General features: G+C 36.1%; 1 protein-coding gene across 1 annotated transcript in view; it reads left to right on the forward strand.

Annotated features, from left to right (window-relative positions):
* ARHGEF3 (Rho guanine nucleotide exchange factor 3) overlaps positions 1-23,958 on the forward strand; it is a 135,911-nt gene that overhangs the window by 26,887 nt on the left and 85,066 nt on the right. The window contains exon 3 of the mRNA XM_040592646.1: positions 12,721-12,787. Coding sequence (XP_040448580.1) covers positions 12,721-12,787 — 67 coding nt within the window. The remainder of the gene's footprint in view (positions 1-12,720; positions 12,788-23,958) is intronic.

Raw genomic sequence — 23,958 nt, forward strand, 5'->3', positions numbered from 1 at the left:
TTAATCAAATCAACATCTGTTTGATTTCTTCTTTTGTGGTTTATGACTTTCTTATGTCAGCTGCTGTAGTAAGTAGGAATATTGTCCTTGTGTTCTGGCGCTTTCTGTATTTGGACTGAAAAAGCCTGTTCTCTTGTTTTTGTAATTAGCAAGCTTTTCAGTTTTTATAATGAAATACTGCAGTGTACGTCTACTTCCTAAACCTATTTAATATACCTCTTTGAAACCTAAATATATTAGCTGTCAGCAAGAGTAGTAGCAAAGATAAATGTACCCTAATTTAAAGGCATGGCATTAAGAAACATTTTAGAGGAGACATAATAGTGTTGATTGTCTTGAAAAAAAAAACACAAACCTGATGAAAATACAGAATGAAGCGGTGTGCAATTGTGCAACTGCTAACATTCAGCAGTGTAAAAAAACCCAATGAGTCTTAAAACTAGCAGTCTCTGCATGTCAGAGTGATTCTTCTACCATATATTATAAAGTTGTTACAAATCATGGAGTATTTTCTTATGAAAAAAGAAAAAAAGATACTGTACTAGCTTACATGATGAGAATAGGTCAATATGTGCAAGGGCAAATAGCCCCAAAATACTTATTTCTTTGAAAGCAACTAGGCTTTGGCAAACTTATGTTTTTTAGATTTTTCTGAGTTACAAGAGCAAACAATATTATTCCTTATGGTTTCATAAAGAACCATGGAAAAACTAGTGTTTCATGAACAGGTATGTTTATTTCATGGGACCTTCTGTGACAGTCTTTTCAGTAGGTAATGTCAGTTCTGTATTAGCTTATTTTTTAAATGTGCTTGGGTAGGAAAATTTGCTATGTATGGCACAAACACGTAACGGAAGTAAATGGATTTTTGTTCACATTTGTTGGAAGAGCAAGGAACAGCAGTGTGATCTTAGCAATACTGATAATATATTAAAATAATTGTTCTTTGTTATTTTTCCTATAGCAAAAATTATGTAAAGAAGCACCGGATACTTATTAGCAGTAATATTCCCTTGATGATGTACAAAGTGATGTTTCTTACAATATTTTTCTGCTAACAACTTTCATACATAGCTACTTTTTGACCTTTCATTGCATTACATTTTGGGAAGCATCTTAAAAGAGGTAATCTGGAATCATAGGCCTGACATTTTGGTTTGAATTTGTCTTCTGCCTGTAACAACATACACCAATACATTTGAAACGGATAATGTGAATGCACACTATAAGGCAAACAAAATAACATAGTTAATTACCGCACTTGCTGCTCTGATATACTTCAGGCAGAGACTGCAGAAGGAAAGCAACTAAATACCTGTATTGATTAAGGTAATTGATAACAAATCTCATAAATAAAGTAAACTAAGAAGGATGTAGGCCTTCCTGCTTCCAGGCACAACCAGACAATCTTACCTTGAAAGAGACAAGAAAATTTCCTCCATCGGCAGATCAGCCCATTACTGGTCTGCTTTACAGCAAAATCCTACTTCCTGCCTGATTTACTCAACATGTCTCACTTAACATGTTAATTCCTGTTTTTGCAGGAGCTGTATTGTTTCAGAAGGAAAAAAAAAGTTTGTGGGGTAGTATTCTTGCATATAAATACTTTTAAAAAAATGTATACATTTTTTTTATATATATATATATATATTTATCCCTGAAAAAACTGGCTCCAAATCTCTCCTACCCATAAATACACTTTTTAATGAATGTACTTTGACCCAGGACAAAGCGAAAAATGCATGCTTTCAGAGTCATCACTGCTACAATGTTATTTTTTAGTTATAGGGTTCTGTAATTGTAACACAATTTTGTCAGTTTTTGGTTTGTTCTTGTAAAATGATCTTGGGCTGAAATTACTGTAATGTAGTTAGTGTATTCATTTTGAAGAGACCAGAAATCATAACTTGTTGCTGGCAGAAGCAGAGATAAGTGAACATTTTCTGTCCTGCGTTGATGTTTTGAATGGAGCTTTAATGGCAGGATAGTTTCAACAGGTTTTACCCTATTGCATTCAGGGGTTTCTATAGTAATTACTATGGCAACAGTGATGCAGAAAATGTTCCCACAGGAACCCAGCTGTGAATAATAACTAACAACTAAAAACATTTTGTTTTTGCATCTCAGGTTAAATCGCTTCAGAAATGATGGAAACAGTGAAAGTGGGGTTTTTGCTTACTCAATAGGAAGTCATTCTACTACATAAAAATTCAGATATTGTGAAAGAAGTCTTTGGTTTCAGAGTACATACCCCTTTTGAATATATTGCTGAAGTATCATCCCTCAGACCAATGAAGACTGTTAGAAACATTGCATGTTAAATTTGCTACCAGCTTCAAATGTTTCATGTTGTAAAGAAACTTTTAATACCAAATATGTAGTACACAATCTTTTGCTTAGAAATTATAACTTAGCTTTTAACAGTGTTATTTTTTATGTAAACCTATTTACATGATTCTTGAAGAGAAAACTATCTTGATAGCCTTCTGACCTCACTGTGCAATGATGATCAAGATCACAAAAGTCACATGGTAGAGGTCAGTATTTGTTGACTTTAGTGTCTATTTATAAATTGCATTCAAAAACTCTTCTGATTTTTGCAGAAATAAATTTGTCAGTGTTTGTATTAAGCAGAATATCCTGATGTCAGAGGATGCAATATTTATTGAAATTCTTTGTTATTAAATCTAGTTCTCCTTGTATGTGTAAACTGGCCTTTGTGCGTATGGTTGCCTTGTTTGTATTTATTTCACTTTCATTCAGAACAAAGGGGAAACCAGTCCAGTGTTTATTATATGAATAAACTTTAAACTTGAAAGCATTTTAGGGCTTGATTTGGTAGCTTTACTGTCATGGAGTAAGACAAAAAGCTTATGGAGCTCAGGGGCTTTATGGCCACAATAAAAAGTCCTAGTGAGTTATATCAAACAAGGGAAACTAAAGTAATCAATACTGAATGGACATTGCTAATTCTTTTTGAGATCTAAAAAAGTATGTTAAAGCTGATTAAGAAAGTTATAAAGATCACTTTGTAAAATATGAGGAAAAAAAATTTTCTAAGCCCAGGGGTCTGACAGTTGCTCTTAGAGTTATTTATGCAACTTAGTAGGAAATAGTGTGCAGATGGAAATGAATACGAAATGGAGGTGAAATCACTGTTCTTTTTATTTGGGGTCCGGCAGTGTACGATCTGCTAATAATGCAAGTGAAAGTCTTACAAGTGAAAATGTCTTAATGAATCTAAAAGTTGCATAGTATGATCTTGATGACTTGTATGTATGTATTGCATATTGTTTTAAACTTTGCTTCAGGGCCTCTTGTAGTTCATTTTGGGGCACAAAATGTAACGTGAGTTCAAGAAAAATTAAATATACTGGCAGTTTATTAAAGAAAACAGGTTGTAATGGATACATAACTACTGAAAATGTTTGCTTGTCTACAGATGTTTCTGTGAGTATCTTAAGTATTTTGTTAAGCATAGTTGTGTTTATTATACCTATTGATCTTAGTAATCTAATGAACTGGAAGAGTTCTCTCCTGTGTTTCATATTGTAAAAGAAAAAGGTGTTTCATTGGGTGCTTATCTTTAAAATAGCACCCAGAGGGGAAAATAAAAAATAATCCCAAGTTGTGGTACTTTAAATTTCTAAATAAAAAGCTCTAGAAACAGTGAAAGGTTATTTGAAAAAGTGTAAGCTTTTCCTTCAGACTTGATATAAATATAGAAACTCATTCCCATGAAAGGTTTTGTTATTGGTCAGTTAATGAATTCCTGACTTTTTTCACTACTTAATACTCTGTTCTTTATTTATCTGACAGTGCTTGAAGTGTGGGAGAAGTTCTGGTGCCCATGTTTTAGTTATGCCACAGTTAAATACTTGCTTGTGTCCTGGGCAGAGTCCCAGTATGCTGCGGAATTTAATCTTTGGTGAGATTTTTAGGTCCAAGTTGCTGAACTATATGTGACAAAGTAGCTAAATGGAATTTGCCAAAACAACCTGCAATCCTTGAGGCACGGTGGAGGGCAGAACTAGTGTAGACATGACCGCATACACTTGGAGAAGTTTAGTTGATTAGCTCCAGTGGTGACAGGCCTGTTATGATCTTAAAACATGACATTCTGTCTGTCTGCATCAGAATGACAGGAGTGGTTCTTGTCACTCAATGTACCGCTTTATGCAAGAATAATCTTTCTCAGTGAAACAGTATTCTGAAAGTTGCCATCCTTTGTAGCTGATTATGTTTAATAAAAGCAGATTTCCTTCCCTGACTAGTTTAATTCCATATCCTTGAGAGAGAGGTGTGGAAAATATCATACAGCACTCTTTTAAAATGTGTGCAGGAGTTTTTCTCTTTTCAACACAGAGAAGCCTCTAAATTGGCTGCAGCCTTAATGGCATAATGGTCCTACTTGATGTGCTTGTTACAAACTTACATTTTTAGCCTTTTCAGTTGAAATGCAAGCTATAATGCAGAAGAAGATGAAGTTGCAAATGAAAAGATAAGGAAATAGCAGTACAGGAGTTTAAAAATTTTGTATTGGATTGGTATGCCCCCAAATGTTACTTGCTTTAAATAGTGTTACCATCTTTATTTGGTCCTTCAGATCTTTCTAAATGACTCTTTGTGAACCACAGGAATTCATGTTTGCCTTCAGAAAGAGATCCGGATTATATGAATCTAAACAAAAAGGATTTTCTGAAAACACCCATTTCCTTTATCAAGAACATGATGTGATGGCACTTGAATGGTCATTTTGAGGGTGTTAGTAACTTCCATATAGGCTAACTGAAAAGGCGGTTTGGTTGGATTTCATGAACTAAGAAATCCCTTGTCTATCTAATCAGTAAGTATCCGATCTTGCTAAACTAAGTGGATTTCCCAGCCTTAGGTTCTCAATGAGAATGAACTTCCATTTTGAAAACAAAATGGAGCCTACTCTCTTTCATTGAGCATGAATTATGTGAGTTTTTTGCACGGAGGCTTGCTTTTTATGACAGTGTCATGATGGGTGTGTGTGTGTGTAAACTTTTTTTCCCATGGACCAGAGAATCATACCTGGATGGCTGACTGTAGGGTGGAGGTGAGCAAACTTTTCTTTTTAATGTGGAGTTGTTCTCTTTGTAAAGATTTCAGCATGTATCTGTGATACAACAGTGGGATGAGGTAATGACTAAAAATTTCAAACATGTTATTTATTGCCATTTCTTATTCCTTAGTATTATTGAAATGTCAGAGGAATAATTTTAGGCTGCGCATTCAAAGTGAGCCAGTGAATAGTCTTTCTAATCTTAGCTTTTGCAATATTCATGAAACATTGATATTTTGTTACAGAAACATAATAGAAGACTCTCTTCTCATCCTCCCCAACGTTAATGCAGCTATACTTCTGTCAGACAGTAGAAAAGCCTGCGTCCTCCTTTTGGCTAGTAGCCAGGGCTTTCTGTTTCAGTTGTGAACAGAGTTCATGTGTCAAGGGGGATGCTTTTATAGTGGTGTATATCAGACGTGATTTATTGCATTAACCTGTGGTAGTTAACAGATGAAGAAATAAATTAAGTTTAAAGCTTTAAATCAAGCCTCTGTTTCTTCAGAAGATGAAATGTTACATCATTAGGAGTATCTGATTTTTACATCAAAATGTAGAACTTGATCTTCAGATTTTTTTTTTCCCCCCTCTTTCATAAAATTACTGTTAATTTTTACAGGAAGTTAATCAAATGCAGACACGATAAAAAGCATTTTGTAGCTTCTTTGGGTTTTATTAACGATGAGATATTTTACAGTGCTGTGCATTGATTCACAGTATAAATAAACATGTTCTGAAGAGAGCGTGGGAAAAGAGTAGGTGTGGGACAGCTCACTGGTACATGTACCTGCTTCGGTGGTGCAGGCTGTCATCTGTGTTCATCCAGATTCATAAGGGCTGTTTTTCTTTCTTAATATGTTTATGACACATAGTTCATGATAGTAGCACAATAAAAAATTATATTAGTATTTAGGAAGTCAGCTCAATAGTAAGAATCAGTCATCTGTGTTTGCTTTGGTGCATGTTTTTGTTTCAAGATAGTAAGTGTTCGATCTTGCTCATCTAAGTGCCCCCCTTGTCTCTCGTAGATGCTATGGGAGCTTGAAGAGCTCGTGTCTGGAGGATTAGACCTTGGTAAATCAAACATACACACAATCCTAATGAGATGCTTTGCCTTTAGGAATAAAAGTGTATCAAGTAAACTCTCCACATTAACTTAAAACTTTTCTGAGCCAGATTTTACTATATTAGATTTGGCTTTTTCCTTTTGGAAAATAAATAAAATTTTCCACAATCTCCTTTTACTTCCAAAATGTACAAATCTAGCATAGAAGAGAAATAGTATTTGGGATTTCAAGTGAAGGAGTCAGTATATTTTATGAAGAGGTCAAGCCATGGGTGGGGTTTTTTTCTGCTTTTAAAATTAGTACCAGAGGTACGTGAATCTATTATCTTAACTTAAAACATCTAAGAGAGTCAGTATTGTTCAAAACTGTTGTTTGAAGCTAAAATGCTCTTGCATATCTCAAGCTTCACCAGGTAAACTACTTCAAATATTTTTTTAATGTGTGATTTAGTATCACAAATATCCCAGTGTGTTCAAATAAATTAGCTTTTATTAATGGTATATTAGTGTACGCTTTTGATAAGTTGAGCAGATGACATTACAAAGAACAGTTCTGAACAGTAAGTTCTATTTATTATTTAACAGTATCTTCATAAAATATTTACAGCTGTAGTAACAACCTTTACTTTTGCAGATTGAAAAGAATTTTTACTTAGCACAGCTTGTCTCTAAGTGGTTTGAACTTTCCTTTTATTATCTGAGTGAGTATTCATGTAGATTTGTGAAATGTGCTTTTATCTTCAAACAGACTTAGCAGCTGAGTATTCTAAACAAAACACACACAGCTTGGATATTCTTATCTGAAAAAATACTGTTGTAGTCAGTGATTCTGTGTGCAGAAAGACTGCACGATCAGATGAAGATGTAAAAATTACAGAGCTTAATATAAACTGCCATAAATTGTTCATTTATGTCATCGTCATGCTTCAAGACAGGTAACACACTTGTTTTAGTAAATGCAATAGAAACTTTAAAATGTTTGATGTGTGTTGTAATCTTTAGAGTCCTTTATATACTTAATTATTGCCATTATAGAACTACCTACAGCACAGTAAAGATTGCACAAAAAGATCTCACTGATGTATTTTGGGAGGCATGTTAATTGGGTGTCTACAAATTGTGTCTAAATAAAGATTTCAATAAAGATATCTTTGTCCAACAGATTTTTTTATTATATCTATTTATAGTATGTGTGTGAGGGAACCTAAACAGGAAACCCTACACAACTTAAGGACAAAAACATTATTTTATGATTTTTAATTCATTTTCTTACCATTGCCAACAAAATTCGAGGGAACGTAGCTGGGTTCTGTCCTGAGTTTTATGCAGAAATAATAGTTATAGGTCATATTCAGTCTTTGTAAAAAGTCTACAGTTTCACTGATCTTTTACAACAAATATATATTATAATATATATTATACAACAAATATATTTTACAGCAAATGTAAAATATAGGGATCATTTTTGCAAAACTATTTTAAGAAGGATCAATGTTTTGTTTCCAGACAAACCTTTATAATGATGCTGGTTTAATATAGTATCATAGAATTGTTTAGGTTGCAAAAGACATGTAAGGTCAAGTCCAGCCATTACCCTACCACTGTCAAGTCCACTGCTAAACCATGTCCCCAAGTGCCACATCTACACGTCTTTTAAATACTTCCAGGGGTGGTGACTCAACCACTTCCCTGGGCAGCCTGTTCCAATGCTTGACAAATCTTTTGGTGAAGAAATTTTTCATATGTAATACTGGATTTTTCTTCTGAATGCAAAGCAGTAGATGGGACAACATAAGCATTCTAGAAGACAAATAATGCATACTTCGGTCTTGACAGAGATACATCTTTATTTTTAATTCAATGTTCTGCAGTGGAAACCAACTGACATATATCCTTAATCTAGTTTAGTACTTCACTGGAGTCTATGGCAGCATCTTGTCTTCATTGTATACAAAGTTCTGTACTAAATACATAGCTGTGAGAAAGGAAACAATATGTCTCTAGCTGTGTGGTTTTTTTTTTATTTCATGGCTTATCTTGTTTGTGTTCTTTTTTTTCTTTCTTATTTTTTCTACCTCTTCACTGCTATAAGTCATTTTCCTTTGTAAAGCTTTGCTTTTTGTTGGGTAGTGTCATACAGCCTTGTGTTACAGGAAGCATAAGGTGTTGATTCATTGTAATTAACCTAATAAACTCCTTAAATTAACTCATGGTACTAGAAGTTCTAGAACTTTTTTTCATTCAGATTTAGGACTTTAAGTGATTGTGCTGGACCACAGAATCTGGGACCTTAAAAAACTGAAGCTGATAATTCACTATACATTTAATTCAGTGGCTATTTATTCTCCAGGCTACAAAATAGTTGTAGAAGCAACTTTGTTAAAGATAGAGCCACAGCTCAGAGGATATTACTAGTGTCAAAAGTTCCTGCAGTAATAAATGTTTTGTTCGGTAAAATTCCAAATTATCCTTACTGAACTGATCACTAGGAAACTAGCAGGCAAGCAAGTCAGTGTCGTTCAGTCATTCCTCGGTAGATGTTTCAAGGGATCAAGCATACATCTGAGCTACTAAGATGTGGAGATGCCATTTCCAGGGCTTATTTTGCCAGAGCTGGAGCCTAAAGATCAAATGGAAGATGAACAGTTAAAACATCTACTAAGGAGGAGGAGGAATTTGGCACTGAAACAGAGAAACATGGATGAAGGCTGAGTATCTTCATGGGCTGCCTTTCCAAGTGGTAGGTCTCCACTTGCACTTTTCTTGGGCTGGATGGACTTGGTTTCAGGCTTTTATTTCCAAGGTAAACTTTCTATAGCAATCTTCAAACCAAGCTCAGCTGGCAGGTTTGATAACCCCTCTCCCTCCCACAGTCTGAGGAGTTTCTATAGAGTCCTACCTTCTAATCTTTCATTTTATAAAACTGCAGTACTGGGAAGAAAATGTTTGGAGGCTTTTAGCTAAATGAAAAAAAATCCATCTGTAAGAAAGGTCAAGTATTATAAATAACAGCTCTGAAATTACTGTTGCAAGTAATTGTAAGGATGATCTCCTGTCTTTCCCTCACACATCATGTACTTCCTTTTCTCAGCCATGATCTAGTCTGTGATAATCTGTTTGAGGGTTTCAAGAGTGTTAGTCACAGTGTATGCAGTTATAGGAACCATCCCTGTCTTATTCTTTGATATCTGGAAAAGCCTTACCACAGAATCTGAGTAACGTATTTTAGACTTGTGTTCCTCTGGAAGTCAGATCTGCTCATCACTGGTAATGCCTATTAATTTGTCTCCTTTCCGTCTTTAAGATAATGTTTTATTTTGTTCTATCTGCTACCTACTTATGCCAGTGGTTACTTTTATTATTGACTGTTAAATCATTTTATTTCCAAACCATGTGGGTCTAACACACCTATTGATACAGTATCCCTCCTATCGAAGTGTAACATTCATCGGTTATTTCAAAATAGATTTCTCTGACAGTTTTGTAGCTTTATGGTTTTGTATTTAAAATATAAAATAGTAATTCAGTATTTCAGTGGTTTTATAATAGACAGGCGGTTTTCTTAATTAGCTTGTATACTGCTGCAATTCAGAATAGATTTATCCAGTAAACAGAATGTTCACAAGTAACAGTAGTAGCACCCTGTAGAAAAAAAAGAGCAAGACATTAATTTAAAATGTCTTTGAAAAAACCCTACAATGCTGATTATTTCTCAGTACAGTTCTCATTGATGTTGACAGTTGGGAAGTCCAAGGGATCAAAACACCTTTAAGACAGTGAAGGACCAAACAGAAAACTGTAAATTAGGTCTTGTTTTCAGTAGAACTATATTTTGTTACTTGAGGTGCAGCTGAGAACCAGAACTTGTAATTTTGATTTAGGGGTGTGTGCAGCTGAAAAATGCTGGTCATAGACAGTTTATGAATATGTTTAGCCTAGATCATTTCTAGTTATGGGAACAGTGAGATATCTAAACCAGTCTGTCAGTAAGATAGTAGGAAAACGCTTTTAAAATTTTAATATCTTTGTAAGTTTGAGATGGGCAATATGAAGTGCTTTCTTATAATGGGAAATTAGACTTGATGTATTCACTGCATTGCAGACAAACATTGAATATCTCTAATAGAATGGGAAAAAAGGAAGTAATAACCAGGCCAGATGTGTAAAAATGTTGGAAGAAACTATTTAAGGTAGCCTGTAGCTTGGTAAATAGGTGTAATGCTTCAGCCTGATTTCTGCTCATTGGAAGAGCACTGCACGCATTAGGTGAAAAAACAATTTGTGAAGAATTTTGTTACACCCTGTATGTATCGGATCAGGCTGATAAGTTATGGAGGAACATACGGTGACTTCGATATGTTTCACTACCTTTTTAATTAACTCCTTTAGGTAAAAATGGCTTGTTTTGTTTAGGCTACTACATTTAAGGCTCTTTAATAACACTACAGTAGTACTAAGAAGAAAGGAGTTTAACATACCAGTGTGAATAGTAAGTTCATTCTCACCAAAATGAAGTGAGGTTCTTGACTGCTAAGATAAGAAAGGAGGATACCTATTGTGAAAACTGGCAAAATGTACTTTTAATACTGTCTGCTCTCTATAAAGACTGGCTGTTGTTGTGTAGTCAGGGATGCTTTCAGTGAATGGGAAAGTTACAGATTGATGATAACAAATGGTTAGTCATCAGTCTTCTGGTGGATGGTCTTCAGTTTAGTGTAGGTGAATGATACAACAACCTTATTGTGAAGTTCTCAGTTCTTGTTACAGGATGATAGTGGGGAGAGATAATTTTTAATGAAGTTTTCATTTCCTTTGTAACTGTTGTGTAAATTATCATAAATCCTGCTGTATTGAAGTTGAAATGTCTTTTGTTTCCCCTATGTTTAGCTTAATTAAAATAGAACTAGTGAAATTTTTAATAAACTGGGAAAACAAATGCATGAACAGCATTAAAATATCAAAGAAAAAATGTGGAAATGTAAGTTTAAACATGAGATTTTTTTGAGAAGTGACTAAGGAGCACAACTTTATAGAAAGCTCGTGGTACTTTTTGGAAAATCTGGCTGTTCTAGTGTGAGATCATCTGTGAATGAAAAGGGTTCAAAATACCATTAGGACAATTGATAATTGTGTGACTTTGTCATGTTAATCACATTTTTCTCTTTTCATAGTGCAGTAACAGTTGCAGTGAGGTTTTTGGGTTAGTAATTCAGTTTCATAATATTTTAACTTGGAAAGCTGTAGTAGGAGGATTTATTAGCCAGACTGCTTAACACTGAAGTCTGTCATGTATGCTGTCTTGTGCTTTTTAATGACTTTATCAATGTGCTTCGGATATTGATACTCTTTCTGGCTGGCTGTCAGGTAGACTGGAAAACTGAGAAGATTTACATCTCAGCCTTTGATGTTACAAAAATGACTCAATTGTCATGATTAATGTTTGCTTTATGTTGGTATCTAAAAATGTCTACCGTGATCATGGCTCTATGATGTGTTTTAGCACACATAATAAGAAAACTGCCTGTACACCAAATATTTTATGCCGAAATAGAGAAGACAGAAAAGACAGAGAGAACTATGGCTATCCTGACTCTACAGAAAAGAAGCTGAGGCACTGTGTGTTGGAGTCCTTCAGGAGCTATAAGCAACAGGAATGACTCCCAGATCTTTCATGCGTTAGTCCAGTGCTTTCATTGCACAACATCTGTCCTGTTGTTGTTGGATGGTGAGGTTTGACAGGCAGCCATTTAATTTGCTATTTTTTAATCAAGTTTGTGTATTCTTGTTATTGTTTGGTCAGTTCTCTAATCTGTATAATTGCATGGTTGGAGCTGCAGCGTGTTCAGCACTTCGGTCCCACTGCCAAACTATTTGCTGGTTTGGTCAACTGCAACAGGTCAGTCTGGCTTTGATCTGACTTCATGCATGAAATCTCAGCAATGTTTGCCTACCTTTGTAAAGTAGTTTAAGATCTCACTGGTGAAAAGCGCTTATTAGGAGGGAAGTGAAGAATGCTATGGTTACTTTTCAGAAATGATTGTACGGCAATAATTATAGGGTAGGAGAAAAGTTTTGGAAGGAGTAAAAACAGAAGTCAGCTTCTAGTTTTTAGTGTCATACAAAGGTCTGGCTAATTTACATTAGTGCTTTGCGTAGCTTCACTGGTATGATTAAAGGCTCTATAGTGTCCCCAGCTAGTACAGCTGGTAGGCTGCCCCATCGTGCATCACATGACATAATTGCAGCTTCACAGACCCGCACTGTTCAGGTCAGGGTTGTCTCCGCTTGTTGAAAATCGGTAGGAGTAATGAGTTGCTGTCAGACATCAAGTCAGTGTGTCTCCGAAGGCTCGTAAGGCTGCCATGTCCTTTAGCTCTCAACCTGAATTAAAACACTCAACTAAACTGAAGAGAGAAACCTGTCAGAAGTACAGCCAAGGAAATCTAAGGTGTCTTAGTACTTGAAGCCTGTGTTTTCTCTTTTCTTCCTCTATTGTCACTCTGTTATTGATATAGAAAATACGACAGCTGAAAATGTCAACGCTTTCCTTTGTCTCATCTTGCAGGCCGAAACAACAGCAACAGAATGGTTTTTCCCTGTTTCCTTCTACCAAGGGCTGGAATTTCAGAGGGGTAAGTGTGGTGGTGTTTTGTTCATACTCTGTTCATACCTCCTGCTTCATTCGGTTGCTGTGTAACTTTGGAGTTAAACCATGATCTGCAGGGACTAAAATCATGGCAAAATAATTACAGAACTGAACTTTTAATTTTCTAACCTCCTAAAAGGCTTTCTTAAAAAAAGGGCTTTTGTTTATGTGATTAGCTGATTTATGATGAGGGGTGGGGAAGATAATTTAATGTAAGTGTGTTAATGTACATTATGATTTAAAAAGAAAAGATGTGTGTTTTCATATCTGAAAATAAATCAGCAAAACAGAACTGATAGGTACAGGGTTTTTAAGTGCTTTTTTACTCTAATAGATATTTGTGAAATTAGTTATTGAAAGCTTGTATATGTGAATTTTGCAGAAGTACAGTTGGAGATTCATAACAAAAATTACATGGATTTCTTACAAGGCAAAAGGGAATAGGTTTTATTTTTGTTTGGCTAAGCAAGGAAATATGAAGTATGCCTGTTCCCACAGTAATTGAGTGAAAAGGTACATGAAAAAGCAATGTAAGTGAAACAGAGAACCTTAATATTTGCTGGGGGTATTGGGAGCTTTGATTCGTGTCTGCTTCAGGTTTCAGAGGTATAATTCTTATGTAGATTAATTGCTTCAGAAAGTCATGTTGTCCACTCTCTGTGCCCTATGCTCTGTGAAATCTTCTACACCATTTGTTGAAAAACTCAGTGTGACGGTGGTGACAATGGTGTGTTTGCCATTTGTGTAAGTACTGTAGCCTGGAATAGAGTCTAGGAGAAGGAGTTGTCACTGCATGTTGTATCTAAGTCATAGTATTACTGTAACCTTTTGGTTAAAGGTAGGGCTTTTCTGCCTTTCAAACTTCATTTGGTATAATAAACAGTAAATTACCGTTACCTGTAATGTAGACTGACTTACGCTGAATCTAAACAGTTCAGTTTTGTATTCAGGACAGCATATAATTCTGTTTTCTTTGAGTTCTTTCCAACAAAAAAATTAAATAGAAAACCATTACTTAAATGCTTTGCTGAAAGTGTAAATGACGTTGTCAGGTTTACTGATCTGTGGTGGTGACAATATGGTAAAATTAATTAAAATGTACATTATTTTTCACAATATCTGATAATGTCTTCTGCATTCTAATTTGGTATTATAGTGTCCACTATTGTTTACTGTGAGCATTTTATTTTCACCATCTATTTCTTGCATTGTACCACAAAGCTACAGAGTAAAGTTGTCAGCATTACCAAGAAAATAGTTCCGTCACAACAGCATTGTCAAGAATGCAGGGAAAATACCGACAACCTCTAATCTGTAGATTAATTATAAATTTCAGAGCCAGTTTAAAAGTAAAATTGACTGTAGTATTTCTCCTAATTCTCAGCTATGCTCGAAAAGTAACAGAGGAAGAAGGTAGGTATGAAAGTAGTAGGAAAAGTGTTGCAGGTATGAGTTGTAGATGGAGAAACGATTCTAAATTCAGAAAACAATAGTGCACTGGAAGTAAGGGCTTAGGGTCACTAAGTGTGGTGGCATGAAGTCTGTCATCAAGCTGCATGGCAGAGGTGGAGTGCGCTAGTACATGAAGAACAGAGAATTGGGGAGTAAAAGACTGAAGAATCAAGAGAAATGAAGAACCTGAAAGGAAATAGAATAGGTAGTACTAGAGAAAACAGGCAGTGAGTAAAGGATCTTCAAACTGATTCCTCCATGTGTAGAAATTAAGATCTGTGGGAGCTGACTGCCACCTTACTTTTAAGGAAATTTATGGGATACTAAGACAGATGTCAAGTTCTATAGCTTTAATATTTCATAGAATGCATAGTAATTGACAGTTGCAGTTAATTGTTTGAAATAAACTGCTACATCAAGGGAAGAACCTGTATCAGTTGTTCACTTGATCTGTTTGGATGCTGAAACAAGACCGTTGAGCACTGGGGAAGAGAGCAATTCTCTGTTCGTGTTTGCATTGCGTCAGCATCAATTTTATTTTGAGGGATGGAAAAATTGTGTTATGAAAAGCCCAATGAGCAGACTTGAAGTCATAAAGGTTTTCATACAGATGGTGAATGATAAAAGGTTAACTTTGATGTCTTCTCAAACAGGAGTAAAACCTTATTGGGTAAAAGAACTGAGTTAATGTTGACAGTGGAGCAGTGCCACGCTTGAGTATAACAAACAATACTCTAGAGATGACTTATTCATAGCTGTTTTGTTTAAACATCTATGCTATAATACAGGATCATTTCAACAGTCACAAAAAATAATAAAGAAAGTGGTTAAGCAGCTAATTGCAACATTGTGTTCGTCCCACCTACCCTTGCTTTGCAGTCAGTTCACTGATTTTAAATGTCTCTGTATCATGCTGATAAGGTGGGCATGTTAAAGCATCCCTGAACGTGTACAAATGCAGACCTCAAAGTAAGATAAAGAAGGCCCAGATGCTAAACATTTACCAAAGAAACTCCTCTGCACTTCCCTTTTACCCTCCTTACATTTATTTTATCAGAAGAAACTTTTTTTTTTCTGTGCTGAACAGCTCTTTTGAGCCCCATGGTTAGAGATCACATTTAATTCTCTCAATGGGGATTTCCATGTCACGATATCATTTACATGTTTCTGCCAATGCTGTCAATTTTAGATAACAGTAGCAGTTACTTAACAGAACTTTGGGCAGTGCTTAGGTATTATTGGGGAGAAAGGAGTTTATTTTGATTTTTAAAAAATTATTTCTTTTAATAGATCAATCAATCCTGGTTTAGATTAAATTTAGAATTAAATTTAATGAGCAGTGCAATCTCTCTGCTATGTGCTGCTCCTGCATATACGTGAAGCATCAGATTAATTTGGTTTCTGAAATTGTATAGTCAAGTGTCCAGCAAATAGACTATTTTCGAGGGAAGAAATTTATAGTGAGAATTGTTATTTCAGAGGAAGAAACACAGAACCTGTGGAGACTAGAATATTGCAAACTGGAGGTACAGTGTAATGGGAAAACCAGAACATAAAAGAGTAGGTGGTGGATATGGCACTTAGAGCAGAAAAGGAATAAAGCAAAGGAAAGATACTGGGTGTAGGATTGGAGGAGGAAAGAGGAGGAAGCTGTAGCTTTGGAAAAGGGATAGTCAGGATGGGGAAAGCAAAGAGCAGTGAAAGATGAGAGAGTGAAAAGGGATGAAGTATGGAAACGGAGGAAAGCTAGTGAGTGTGAAAGCAGAGAGATGGAAGTATGGATTGGAGGCAGAAGTCTCCTATAAAACACTACAGGTTTATCAGTTCAACCTTTGCAAATACTAACTCTGGGAAGATAAAGATGCCATGTGGGTGTGGAACAATTTGTGGCCAGAGCTTGGTAAGAAGAGGCATGAATATCTGATGGGATGGGGCAATTCAGAGGCAGGTCGATAATGTATATAAAAAGTAACAGCACAATTCTTAGCGCAGAGATTGGTATTAATTCTATTTTTGATCTCTTCTAATTGCCATTAACTCTCACTCTTTTTCTTCAAATCTCCATGCCCCTCTTCCCTTAACACCTGGATGCAGAGAGGTGGCTTTGCTCAGCACCATTGTTCGGTGCTTATATGTAAGTGACAGCAGTTCAACATGCTGCTTCTAATGTCTACGGAATTACTGTTATGTTGGCATGTAGGGTGGGAAACAGTTTGATTTAATAAAGCATCCCATCAAATGCAGATTACATGTGTACAGTCATACACACACAGTTAGAAGACGTTAAGATTAAAGCCTCTGTGGTTGTTTGCTAGTTGTGATAGTCTTGAATTACAAATAAGCCTAACTACTCTTACCATGGAAAAACAAGTGTGTAAGTTCTGAATTCAAGACTGAGTTTCTCTCCTGAGGGGTTTCAGATTTCAGCTTCTTTGTCTCCCCTCCTACTCCCTTAAAATCACCCACTCTCTGTTTTTGCCAGCAGCATAATTTTCTAGATCTTGTCATGTGATTAGTGGGCTTGTGCTACTGAAAGTCTTTAAGTGATATTCTCCCCCCCCCCCCACCCCCATGAGGTACTTTGCAAAAGTAGTGGTACCTGGTAGTCCCACTATTGATATGATGACAGTTCAGATGGCCATAAAGAAACTGCCAGACAATCAAAAAAAGCAGTTACCTGATTAATGAAGAATATTGGGGTTGCAGACGTAACTGAAGAGGATGCTGGGTTTTGTCTCCACTTATTATTGATATTTCTTTTCACTGCTCCACCAAGATCTAGCATAATTTCCTGCATATTTTAAACATCTGAACCACTATGATGGTTTCTCTAGCTTTTTTTTTCCCCCTTACACACCAAATTTGGCTGAAGAACTTCAGTGCTAAAAATAAATAGTGACATCTAAACCAACATTTTCTACTTGAAATAGTTTGAGGCATGTGTTTGGAGCGCGGTTGCCTGAAGACTGAAGATAAATTACTGCAACTAGGCTTCTTCCTATTTCCTCCTTTTTGTTTCCTTTTTAATTTTAGAGAAGCATTGAACTAACCAAGCTGCAGATGCGGTCACCTGTGAGGAAGGCTGATCTAATTTATGAGAAGCCTGACATAAAAATGTGCTAAATGGGCTGAAAGTAAATTTCAGATGTGCAAGTGGTTTCTTTGCTAGTTTTGCTGCAAATGTCTTCATGGGGAAAGAGGTGTCTTTTATGCCAAATGGGAAGAATTCAGACAGTATTTACAAAACAGTATATTTATTTTGTGCAGGCTGGCAGACTTCAGTTATTCCCTTCAGGGTGCATGAATCTAAACAAGATAACGGTTTCTAAGAGAGAGGTTTGTTCCTAGCTTTACCTTGATGATTAATTACGTAAATTACATAATACTATCACAGAAAGCACCACTTTACCTCTCCTGGATTCTGACTGGTTTTATTTAATGTCTGTATCCACTGATACATTTTCTTAAGCAGTGATGTTACATGTAACAGACACTTATAAACGGTATCAGACAGGCCTTTGTTCTTAATTGTTGAAGCAAAACGATGCACTAATGTATCTACGTCAAATGTGCTTAAATACCTTTATAGTATGACCAATATGATTGTAAAACACAAGTTAACATATACATTGAAAAGCGCATTTGGCTTTCTGTTATTTTATATTTATACGCACAATCTGATTAGTTTCCTCCGGGCGTGTGGGGGAGTTACTCTGCCTAGTTGGCAGCACAGCCGTGAGTGGAATATCGTACCTGTTATGACTTGGCAGTCAGAAACTGGCTCCTTCATGTGTCATAGAAAGACTCTTCCACGCGGGGGCGCCCTGCTGGCATCCCTGCTCTCCGCGCCTGCTCCAGCACTCTGTGCTCATCCGCTTCCCTCTGTGCAGAGACTAATTCTACCCCCTCCTGTAGTAGGTTAAAGAGATTCTAGGTGGGTGCTTGATCCCTGGCCCATCTCATCCCCTTTTCTCTTTGAAAAGAATCCCTTTTTTGCTTTCTAACAGACGATGTATTCCTGTACTCTACTTCCTCCTTTTAGATCTCTTTCTTCTTCCAGTGGGTTGCAAGCTCTTCTGTTTCAGAGTTTGATTGCCCCAGCACTACTACTCTTTTACTGTCTTATTTCAGGCTTGCTTTTATTCTGCCTTTGTGGAGGTGCTGTTGTGCCTCTGTCCAGCATTGACCTTTCTTGGGCCAGAAGGTCTCTGATACCTGATATTAGAAGTGGTAAGAAACAATTCTACAAGTCTTTCAGCTTTAATGTATTAGAATATGGTGCTGTAAACATACAGCCTGTATAATGGGTTTAGTAGAAGCTGAGTTTCTCTGTAGCCATGCAGTTCCTGCTTTGGAGCATTGCAGGAGCAGGGAAAGTTTACTTCAGTGTTGATAGCAGCAATGCAGTTGGCAATAGAAGCATTAACATTTCCCTTCTCTAATACACAATTTGTAGTTCAGAAGACTGGAGCTTATATTCTGTAGCAAGTTGACACCCTAGACACTGATTCTTATTTGTAAAAGTGTTGGTTTTGATGTCTTCCTGCTTATTCTGTGGGCGGAGTTTTACATAGTTTAGCTTATTATTGGTTTTGTTTTTGAACAAACCATTGGAACTGTTGTTGATTAGTCACAAGACTAATTTCTCTTGGAACAGCAAGGTTTATGTTGGCAAACAAATAGAGATGCTATCAGAAATTCATTGTGTAGCATTTGCGTAACTGGATAGCAGTCAATTCCATCTGCAGTTCCAAAACATACATCAAAATTGTTGTATTCTTAATGTATACACTGAATTTAAAAAGCAATTCAGTGTGACCAGTTAGAAAATTCTGAAGAATTCAAGAGTGTGTTATTCCAAACTGATGTGCTGACTCAGCATGGTTTAATTACCATAAGTTCTATCCACAACATGTGATGTTAGGTTAGTTATGTTATGCCAGAATGTTCTATTAGAAATTTCTGTAAAACACGGTTGTTTGATATATTAGTTCTTAGGTCCATGATTAATGGCTGTATCTTTTCGTAGGATCAACGGGTAGTGGAAATTACAAGGTTCTTTGCATATAGTACTACTGCCAGAATCATGAACATGTGCTGGAGAGACGCCGTCAGTTATTTATAAATAAGTTAGTTAGTTATAAAAAAGAAGGGTGCAGGCTGGCCTTCAGGGTTTGCCAGGTTTCTAGTAATTTGAGGCTCTGGGTAGAAAACCCTGGACATGTTTTGAGCTGTTACCACTTGTGTTATCTAGAAGCGTGCTGTAATGCTTAGGAGTTTGCACTGTTTTCATTAACTCAATTCAGTAGCTGTTTTATTAAACTTTCACAGTTTTTACCTATAAGTATGAGTTAAGTATACAGCCATAAAACCTGTCCAATTACCTAGTTTACAGGGCTACCTTCAAGTTAATTACATGCTAGTTACAGAAAATACACTTTGGATTATATGTTGCTTGGGGCAAGAATTTTGAAGCATGCTTATAGAGCACTTGGCTAATGCATTCTTGAAATGAAGACACTGTCATAGGCTTTTACATTTGCAAGACTTTTCCATGATTATTTACATCGTACACTGTCCATATTCTGTTTATTAAAGCTCAGTTATTCAATTAATATTTTGAGTTTTTCTGATAACAAAGATAGCATGATATCTCCCATTTGGAAAGACTTCTTATAATTTCATGTTATCTTTTCACAAAATCAATATTTTCTTCAGAAATACTTTATGCAATCATTCTGTTAATGTTGTAGGGCTTTATTTTATGGATCTTTGTAACAAGTTTATTTTTGTTCCGGGTGTGGTTTGTTATTTATAGTAGAAATATTCTGTATGTGCTATAAACCTGTCATGCCAGCTATTTGGCACATACAAACAATACTGAGCTAGAAGCAACATGTGATAAAGCAGATAGGTCCAATTGTCATTCTCTTAGGCTAAGTCTGATGTTCTGTTATATAGCAGATTTCCTGTCTTTAATCATAGATTGGGTGTTACCTTGTACTCCTGCTGTCATTTACTGTTCTTTTCTTTGTTCAACAGCAGATGAACTTGACCCCTGTTCAATTTAACTCAAACCTAACTCTGCCCATTTCTTTGTATTTGTTTCCCCCCACCCCACCAGTGGCTGCTCTCAGAGAACATGTGATCTGAAATTACTATTTCCTATCACTTTGTTTCAGAAACCTGTAATGGTTAACAGGGCGATGCTGTTGTCCAGCTGAATTTGATGCTGCTCAGTCTGAGAAATGAAATTTTTAGGAACAATTTTGAACTATATAGTGGTATTTTATTGTTGTTACACTATTTCAGATTAGCAAATTTATTTTAAAATGACTAGTGGACATGAATGGTTGTACACATGGATTTCTATTGCTAATCTTTGTTTTTACTGGTTGTGATACTTGCAGTAGAACTTGTTGTTACTAGAACCTGTTACAAAGATACGTTATTAACATCACCGTTTCCTTTTTTACCAAATCACTGCAATGGTCTTGGTGTCCAATTTCCTAGTGCTCATACTGTAAAATCTCACTGGTCAATCTCAGTTGATTGTAAAAGTTTCCAATTTGGCAGTGTTTGGGTAGCACTAATCGGAACCGTGGAGTGAGTTTTAAACAAAAAGTACAGAAATGGACTACACGTTTAGAAAAAACTGCAAGAGCATTATTTGCAGAAACATTTGGGAAATCCTCTGCTGTACAAGAGGTTTTGTTGGAACATCTGCCTCTCCATCTCCAGTTCCACATGTTTTGATTTAGGTTGTCAAGTTGTACTTCTGACAGAAAGCTAAATAAAGTCTTCTAAGGACTGGGAGAGAAGGAAAGCATTCCGAAAACTTTTGAATGAGCTTATAAACAGTTCTGTGGAGCTGATGGAAAAAGAAGAGGAAATTTGAGTTCCTCCTGATGTTTTCTGTTGGAAGAAGCATTTTGAGTGGGTTTATTGGTACTCTCTATGAAGACTGCTGTTCTTCCCAAACATAAAAGTGCTTTCAAAGCCAGATTTTCTCTGAGACATCTCAGTCTTAGTAGGAGTCCTAATTATTTTTAAACTAAATATAAGAACAAGATTATTCTTGAAAGCTAATGCTCTTTTCTGTGGTTAGAATGTATGCAGCAATTAAAAACTATGGTTGTCTTTTAAAATCTGACACAAATGCATAATAAGAGCAATACGATGGTGTCTATTTATAGCAGCCTGGAAACAAATTTTGTTATTACAGTAGCAACCAGAAAAAAAGGTCTTTGTTTTGCTAGATATCATGTAAACATAATAATAAACTATTCTTTCTCTAAAGAATTTATAATCTAAACTGTTATAAGAACATACTGAAATATTTCTTAAATAATTCCAAATTAAATTTTTTAAAGTAAATTCAGATCTTTTGAAGCTCTTAAATTCCACTCATGATGACAGATGTTGTAATTCCTAGGTTCTGCTGCATGTTTTGAAATGATCCTAATGTGATTTGAGATAATATTCTAAAACTCTAAAATGCACATTTGAAAATATTTATTACTTAGTGGCTTTGATTCAAAAATTGTACACTGGTGCTGTCTCTCCGTGGATTGTGGTTAATTGTAAAGCTTTTCAGAGAAAGTTAAATTTAGCATCCTTAAAACACTCATAATGCACAATGAGAAAACAGTTTCAATCTGTCCGTGTGCCAGCAGGCTCCCCACTGAATTTGGAAAGCCTGTTTCGTTTCCAAGTGCTATTTCAATTTTTCAGTGGTTCACAATCTTAAATACCCTCAAAAGAAGTAGTCTAAGTTTCAGCAATCACTCTGTCCTCTCAGACACTTCCAGTCAAAAGCAGACCAGTAGCCTTGTGAAAAGGTTATAAAATTAGGGTTATACCAATCCTAAAAAGATTAGACTGCATGCATGGCCTGACTGGAAGGATACTAGAAGATGATGGGAAAGAATTGCAGTGCTTTCGGAGGGTATTCAGTTGGGCAGTGACTGGTGCAGTTTGGTGTGACACCATTTATTTATGACATTACAATTATTCTTTTCTCAATATCTTCAGAAACTCGTGACAATTTTTCACATTTTGGGAAGCGTTCTTAGAGTTGTCCAAATCATTATCTCTGGCAGTATATGTGAGAAATGACAAAATCAAGACAGTTTGTACTATTGGAGATTGGATGGGCAAATTTGGAAGTCTTGCAGAGAATGTGCCACCAGTAAGCATCTCTTCCAGCCCTTAGAAGGAGCCAGGTCAAGTCTCTGGATCTCTGCTTGATGGTAGCGACAGAACTGGGAATCTCTTGACACAGCCAGGCCACTACTTAGCACATGCCACTGAGGTGTAGAGACCAGTGTTCAAATCTGTGAGGTGTTATGCCAGGTATTTCATTTAGATAAAGTACAGTCAAAGGCAAGAGGTGATGTCAGGAGGTACTCTAAAAGTACCTTGTAGGGTGGACAAAAGCAGGACTGAAACCAGCATGTTATCTCTTAAGGATTACTGTCGTGCAAGCCTTTGCATATTCTCCTGCTTAATTAAATTCTTATGACATTTTATTGTCTTGTCATAATATTTTGTTGAAGAGTGCAGAACCTCTGTTATTTTCACAACTCAAGCCCCCTCATAGCTTAATTCAAGTAACTTGCTTTCCTCGTGCTGCTGTCACCTGCTGAAATAGGTAAAAGCTTCAGAAGTTGTTGTAGTTGGGTTGGTTTTTATTAAAGGAATATTTAAGTAGGTTGATATATTTCTTCAGAGTAACAGGATTTTTTGATAGCTTTTTTTTTTTTTTTACTTTGATATCCAATAGTAAACGTGTATCAAATCCTAGTCTTGAGGAGGCTTTCCTCTATTACCAATAGGTAAACAGAAGAATGGGTTGACTGCTACACAAAGTTTGAAGTCGGCTCCTCTTACAGCACGGTTTCTGAAAAGAGGGAGAGAGCTGCAGGGTTTTTTGGATGGCCTGGTGGCTGCATGTGAACCCGCGTTTGACTCGCTTAGGCTTCTGCATGTGAAAAAGGGAATATGTTACGTGTCTTCCTACCACAGTACTTCAGATATGTATGTTCCCATTTGTCGTACAGTTAAAAATCATAGTTGCAGCAGTAGGATACTGCTGTCCTGCAAGGATGATTTTTACGTATTTATTTCCTTTTTTCTATTTCTTTACTTTTAAGAACTATAAAGAAAGTAACAGTGAAACTGCTTAGGTAGTTTTGCTTGCACTTTGCTATGATTTTGACAAGATCAACCAGCAGAAGCTACTTGGAAACTGTCTGTGTATTGTCTGAATAAAGACTTATCGTGTGCTTGTTAAAACATTTGACAGACTTCAACCTTATGCCACCCCAGTGCTTTGGGCATTTTACAAGTGAGAATACTAAGGCAGGAAAGTTTCTCAGACAAAGTGTTGAGGTAGGTTTTTTGAGTTCAAATCATTAATACCCCATTTTCATTCTCTGTTCCTGTAAACCAAAGTTACAGTAATATTTGATTGCTTTTACCTGCAGTTCTGTGGATGTTTCTGGCTATTTGATGTGCTCGTGGCCCTGGCATGTTTCATTTCATGTTTTGTTACTGCGTTGGACTCGGTGGCAGTGCTCTAGCTGCACACAGAGGCAGCATGAAGAGCTTTCATATTTTTATGTATTTTGAATTTGTCAATTATGATTTCTTAGCCTCAATCTTTTGAGGCAGTTCTGCCTGAAATCTAGATATGATGTCTTA

Source organism: Falco naumanni, chromosome 4 (genome assembly GCF_017639655.2).
Source record: "Falco naumanni isolate bFalNau1 chromosome 4, bFalNau1.pat, whole genome shotgun sequence".
NCBI classification, from domain to species: Eukaryota; Metazoa; Chordata; class Aves; order Falconiformes; family Falconidae; genus Falco; species Falco naumanni.